The following is a 7,251-nucleotide window of genomic DNA, read 5'->3' as shown; positions in this document are numbered from 1 at the left end:
GAGCCATGGAAGAGATTCCCGGCGTTGACCCTCTAATGCTCAAGTTAGTCACCGGAACTATAGAAGAAGCAGAGCAACAATAGAACTAGCACAAAATAGTAATCATGCGTACCTCCGCCGGTGATGGATCCCCTTTATATAGAGTCCTGGTGGGTAATGTGCACGCTTCTTAAGGCATGAGTGCATTCTCCAATACGTTCCATTCCCTTGTTCCATCTAATTTTTTCTCTTATTTTCTTCTAAGGGTAAAAAAAGAAAATTTAGGTTTATTCCAATTGAAAATATTCAACTAACCAAACATTATTTTTAAGAACAATACCCAAACTAATACCCATTCATATTCCATAATACTATAATATCTATTTTCATTTCGATTTATAGGAGAACCAAACGTCATCTTAGTATTTGTAAAATCATAAGAGTTGAATGTGTGGATTATAAAAAAGAATTAATTTATTTAAATAAATAATTTTATTTTTTTATTTAACTAAAAAATCACATCGTCGAGTTTTCTTTGCAAGAAAAAAAAAGGAAAACAAAAAAGTGTAAATGTAATTCAAGTATTTAAGCACCAAACCCTTCCCCGACCCATTTCCATTTCCATATACCTGCACTTCCGAGAATGGCTTGCTGCCGCCGGAGAACCCTCACTTCTAACTACAACCTTCTCTCCCGCCGTCTAACTCCCTCCTTTGCCCACATCCGCCGGGACGATCACGAACGCAACGAGCTTCCAAACCGCGTTCCTTTCCCCACTATCCCATTCCTCCGGAGCGGCCACGCTTCCGCGTTTCCATCACCAGTTTTCCCATTCGGCGGCAGTAGAGATCTCGGATTCTCTCTTCCTCTGGGACTCAGTCCGTGCCACCTCCGGAGCTACTCCTCTAGCAACGAACCGTCCAGCGAGACCGACAGCGTCGATGATGTCGCAGTGGTTTTGTCGGACAGCAGCGTAGAAATTGCTTCCGCAGCCGCTGCGTTGCCCCCGGTTCCTGTGCCTGGTGAGGTGGCTGCTGCAGCTGCTGACTCGTTCCTCCCGGTGGCGGCTCTTCAGCATTTGATCGATGCAGTCCATAGTTTTAGCGGTCTGAACTGGTTAGGTTCCTTGTTTATGTTGGTTGCATTGACAGTTTGCTTGTTTGGATCACAAAAATGGTATTTGTTTTCATGATTTTGTGCGTTCTGATGAATTCGTTTTTTCATTTCACTTGGAGATGGCACTACAAAGAAATTTACATACATGATCAAACAAAGGGAAAGACCTACAACCCTCATCCAGACAGTCCAAGGTGTTCCGTTCTTTCAGTGTTTCCTAGTACTCACTCCTCAAGTTAATCTATTATTGGTATTCAACGTGGGTAAAATTACCCACTCTCCTATGAATTTGTTGGATGTGCTCGTGTATGGAGCAGGATTTAATCAGTGTGAACGGAGCATGATTCAAGGAAGTGGATCGGACTACAAGAGGAAACACATGACCAAGCAGAGAGATAGTGCTGCAAAAGGGAACAACTTAAAGGTCTATGCTTCGGGGTCTATAAAAGGGGAACTTGGACCTTCGAGGGCAAAACCTCAGGATCTCTTCATCCCAAAGCTCCACTACAACTCGGGTTCCAACCTCTGAGGCTCTAGGGATTCAACAGTAGTGTACAGAGAAGTCTGAGAGAGGTAATAACTCATAATAGCTAAACATGATAACATGAATGTTAGGTAGGGCATTCCTGAAGTTGGAGAGAGACGGTAAAATTGCCAATGTCAGAGTTGAGAGTAATGGGGATGAAGTGAAATTATAGTGTTGAAGAATAAGATATAATTTGTGTGTCTAAGCAGTGGTTGAGTGGCTAGGTGGGAACATCAAAGATTGAATATTAACGACAAAATGATCCAAGCAACCTCCACCTTATACCAATACCTTAAAATGTTTTTAGATGCCAAATGTGGACACATATGACAGATGCCAAATATTGACACGTATGGCAGAAGCACAGATCCTTTAGAATATGTTCATGCCTTTTGACTCCTACATGTTCTTTAACAGGTTAGTGTCTAATGCTCTGATGTTTCAGAATTTCCTAACATTTGGGGAGCAACACATACATGGTTCTCTAAGTCACCCTTAGGTGGAATAACAAGTTTCAAGGAGTTGATGTGGGACTTGAAGCCTACTTTATGTCAAGCAACAACATTTTCTGAAGTTCAGATAGCTTGACCTTGAGGATGGGAGTTGACAAATCATTCTCAAAATTTTAAAAAAGTTTATAAAAATGGACGACCTGAATCCTACATCTTTAATAATAAATCAAGCATCAAGATATTTTTTAAGTTATGGGATCCCTTTCTATCATTGTTGGTAAGACATACACAGAAAGAATGATTGTCTCAGAGCGAGTTTTCCACACCAATATAGAATGATAGAATGAATTGCTTTTTTAGTCAATCTTTTATTTTATTTGTGGATTTTTTTTTTCCCAAACCATGTTCTACTGTCATGCTTCTACTCATAAATTGTGTACTTGCATACTTTAATCTCCACCTGAGAAACATATTCATGGTTTCTCAATGTAGATCTCTCGAATCATATTGCAGAAAAGGAACATTTTTTACATCCATTTGAACGCCTACCATCTTCAATTAACAAAGTTGAGATTACTAAGTTGAGCTAGAAGTTAAAAGTCTCAACACAGTCCACCCTATAGGTGGGTCTGAGTGAACTCTTTGGGCAACAAAATATTCTTTGTATTGCTTAATTGTTCTATCTGAACGATAGCTATAGTCAAAACTCATCCACAAATAACTGGCTGGGGACATATAGGAGATGAAACTAACTCTTATTTTGTAAGTGATGAGGGTATCCATTCTTATCCATCACACTCTTCCAGGAAGCACAAACATAACCTTATAAAATATGTGTACGGAACAAAATAAAGACAAGAAAAGCAAGATACATATGGGATAACCAATTATAATAAATAAACGAGCAAGAGGGAGATAAGTAAATGACTGTTTACCTTTGTATGGAGCAATAGGTAATTCTAGATGAAATAAGGATGGGGTGGTTGATTTGTAGATGGTTTTTGTCCTGTGAACAAATGGTCGCTATGTGTGATGAGTGCACACCTACAGAGGTTGGTATTAAGGTTGTAGTGTGCCTATGACAATGGGTGGAGCATGTGGTGGCTGTGGCATTGGCCCAAGAATAATTGAAGAAGTGTGGATATTCGTGAAAAAAAGGTAACATCGTCAAAGATAAGGCTATAATGTGTGGCAAAATCGTAAACAAATAGTCATTTTGAGTCCAGGAATACTTGAGGAAAAATCATATTGAATCAAGAGAGGACTTATTCCTGATACAGTACTAAATAATGCACAAAACTTGTGGGACAACTGGAAAAGACACTAGCAAATTCATCAACAGTTAAGAGAGTTTGTCTATTATGAAAACATGGGGTGATCTAAGAACGCCATAAAAACATCTCCATTAAGTGTATGGAAATGTGTATATGACACACTATCATTAATAACAATTATGTTCAACAATCCTGTTTTGCCAATACAAATGGCTATGTGTTCTCAAGCTTTCTGATGAAGAATACGCTGATGAGACTGATAAAAAAGGTATTGAAGGCTCGTTGCATGTATAGTAAAGTAATGAGGTTTTTATGAGAGTGCAACATTTTAATAACGATATGAAGTGTTATTATTTCATGATATAAAACCTTGAGAACAAGAAAGATGCCGCATCAACTTTAAGTTGATAGAGTCATTCAGATATAATAGAGAACGGTGAGTAGAAAGCATCTAAAATTAGGCATTGATAGAGATTGGACTCAGTCTAAACATCAGTGTATAAGAGCAAAGAGAGAAGAACTCTGTTTATTTGCTTGTGAGGTAAACCATGATGATGCTTGCCTTACAAGTCTCACAATAACATACATGTACATATGCTCAAAAGGCAAAAAAATGTACTTTCATGAACATTGACTCAATTAGCCAAGCAGACCCAAAAGATTGAAAGAGACAACACTGGATTGTTAGTGAAATAATGGCTAAGCATGAGGAACTAGAATGTCTCACAACTGATATTTAATATCAGAAATAATGTCACTGGTGGGAGCACACTCAAGTGACTCAATGACAAGAGCAATGGCAACAATGCTATGAGAGATGATTGGTTGAACCAAAATGAATACTCGGGGTAGAGAATTCAATCCCAACCACTATGAGTGCTGTTTGCAATATAGAGCATCTAGAATAGAGTCCTCTCCAAATTGTGATGGCAAAAGGTGAATACGCTCGCTCTCAGCGCCCCCGTCAACCCGTCCCAGGGCTAACACGGAGGAGGCCTCTCCAAATTGTGATATTAAAAGAAGTGGTTGGTTGTGAGTAGCACCGGAAGAATCATCTAATATGGAAGGAAGCTTGTGACAATAAGTTCTTCAATTGGTATTTTCAATTTGGATTTTGTCACTGTATGATAAGTTAATTCATACCTCTTCCATATGAGTGATGCAGAATATTCATGTATAAGTTGGGCATCTTGTAAATGAGTAAGAGATTTTTTTATGTAACGTATAAATTTGAGAAACATTCTTTTGTAAGAAAATCCAAAATTTCTTTAATAATAGATTGGAACTTCAAAATACATCCATGGTAGTCATAAGCCAAGCACATATCATGCAAGGGAAGCACTTCCGGATTTTATAAGAGGGATTCTTTTGGGTTAGAGAAGGATGAGTTGTCCTTGCATTTCGATGAGAAAGAGAAACATTGATCGCCATGAAATTTAGTTGGAATTCTTGAGAAGAATTATTATTCCGAAAGGAGTGACTACCAACTTACAATTGAAAGCCGAGATGGAGATCACACACTTGCAAGAGAGAGAGAGGCGATGATGGTGCCATGTATCTATGTCAGGCGCACTGAGTGGATACTAGACATTCCTATTAGTCACTGGTAATAATATTTGGTAATAGTCCTGTGACACTTAGATTCACACCAATGTTGGATACTCATACCAAAAGTTCAATTAACATTTTTAACCATAGGGCCAATGGAATTCAAATTTCATATTTATGTAATTATGTTCCAAATACAAGAATACATATTAATTCTCAATAAGTAGATTTCTTTCAAGTGATTTTCATTATTTTCTTTGCAAATTGGAACCTTAGATGTTGGTGGGAAATGGAAGTTCCAAATTTGTTGTTACTTTTCAATTTCAGGTGGGCTGCTATTGTTTTGACAACTGTATTAATTAGAGTGGCGACCATCCCACTTATATTGAATCAAATGAAATCCACCGTGAAGCTTAATGTGAGTTGCTATTGGTCAATGTTTATCTTTTTTCTCATAAATTTTGTTGAATAGTTTATCTATTTGACTGATATCATTTTGGTAAAGGAGTAATTCTCCATAACGCTATAATTGTATTCAATATTAAGATTTTGATATTTGGCGGACATTCGGAGTTGTTCAAATTTTGCTATTTTAGTGTTTCTACATATTTATCCTTTCAATGTGTAAATTGCTTAATTACTCACTTTGAAAATGACATACTATAAAATATTGAAAACTTTCAATTATGTCACTGTGATGTCATAATTTATTAATTTTGTTGATCATAGGTGTTAATAATCTGAGGATAGAGTAAGTGTTAGACTATAAAGAGATTGAATGAGCTAATTTTTAGTGTGAGTTGTCTTGTGGAGCAAGTGCGCATGAGCTAATTATCACTATACACATAAAGGATATACGGTAAAGTAACACTAATAGTAGAATCCCACCATCATCGAGTTGGTAAGGCATTGGTGTTCTTGCCAAAATTCCATGGTTGGATCCCAATTCTGCACATGGGTGCAATTGCCATGTATAATGGCAAATTTTTTATTGAATACACTGGCTAGTATCAATAAGGGATGTATGCATGTTAAGTTTGGAGAATGATCAAATTGAAAGCCTGATTTGTTTTGGACTCGAGCTGATTGGGTGGGGTCAAACTGGGTTCTGTTTTCACCAAGTTGAGTGTTATTAGATGTTGAATTTTAGTTTATTCAGCTGATTTGTAGGTCTTTCCGCAAAGTTTTGGATTTTTCAAGTTCTTAGACTTGTAATTTGTTTGCTACTATATTTAATGAAAGCTAAGATTCATAATATGAGATTATTGACATAGTTTTATCTTGGCTATTACCATAGTTTTGTGTTGTGTTCGCAATTAGAGTTGATGCAACTCTATCCTTTGAGGTCTAACCGACCCTTGAAACTAGGGGTGTCAAGTTTGACAAGTGGATAGTATTTGACTCATGTCTAGACCTAGGCCACGTGTCAGAAAGTGATTTCCTTCCCTAGAAGGATAGTGAGGATGATGCATGTTATGCTAAGTGAAGGTTGTGGAGGTGAGGTGAGATGAATGTTCTGCCATTCAGCATATTTACCTTTTGTCAATTTGTTTGTTATGTCAACAGTAGTCCTTTAAGCTATTCTATTCTAGTTCTTCCACTCGACGGATCTTAAGCTTCTCTTCCACTAACTTACACTTGACATCTATTACTTTGGCTGTTGGAATTTTTTGTCATGGTCAATCTAGAGGTTTAATAAGTAATACAAATTATAAAATAAGCAACACAATCAATTTCATGAAAATAGTGATTATGAGAAAGTGGTAAATGCACAAAAATTGTGGTATATTGGCTTAAATTAAACAAAAGAAATTTTCAATGAGGGAATAAAAATTATTTTGTTGCAAAGTTTGTACAATGTAGTCCTCAAACATGTTGAGTCCCATTGTAAAATTCCAGTCCTTGGGGAAGGGACTCAAAGGAAAATAGTTTTTTTTCCCAGTTTCTGTTACTGCAATAAAAATTTATCCTTTTGGAACAGGGACTATTCTGGAATTTCTGGGTTTTCTGTAAAATGCCTAAACTTTTAATGGGGGAATAGTAATGATAAATAAGATTTTTAATTTTAAAAGTCCAAAGCAAAAGTTTATTTTGGTATTCTTTTATTCAGGAGAATTAGTCAATGAAGGTAGTTGTTGAGTTGGAGTTTTTCTCATTTTGAGAACAGGAGATTTATTTCGAATTTTGATCTAGCCTTTTTGGCACAGATTATTTTTTTTCTTGAATATTTTTAGTTTATTTCTTAATTTTATTTAGTTGGAGCTGTTAGGAGAGAATCCCTAATGTTAATCATCTTCAGTTTAATAAATTTTCCTTCACAAATTTGGTTCATTGTTCGGGATGGTGTAATTTTGAT

General features: G+C 36.6%; 1 protein-coding gene across 1 annotated transcript in view; it reads left to right on the top strand.

Moving 5' to 3' along the window:
- Positions 1-605: 605 nt before the first annotated feature.
- The window catches only part of LOC121971596 (mitochondrial inner membrane protein OXA1-like), a 31,300-nt gene continuing 24,654 nt past the window's right edge, over positions 606-7,251 (top strand). Inside the window, exons 1-2 of the mRNA XM_042522932.1 lie at positions 606-1,095; positions 5,223-5,313. Of these exons, the coding sequence (XP_042378866.1) occupies positions 623-1,095; positions 5,223-5,313 (564 nt within the window). The 5' untranslated portion in view covers positions 606-622. The remainder of the gene's footprint in view (positions 1,096-5,222; positions 5,314-7,251) is intronic.

Source organism: Zingiber officinale, chromosome 4A, assembly GCF_018446385.1.
Source record: "Zingiber officinale cultivar Zhangliang chromosome 4A, Zo_v1.1, whole genome shotgun sequence".
NCBI lineage: Eukaryota > Viridiplantae > Streptophyta > Magnoliopsida > Zingiberales > Zingiberaceae > Zingiber > Zingiber officinale.
This window is presented reverse-complemented; position numbering and strand designations above follow the sequence as displayed.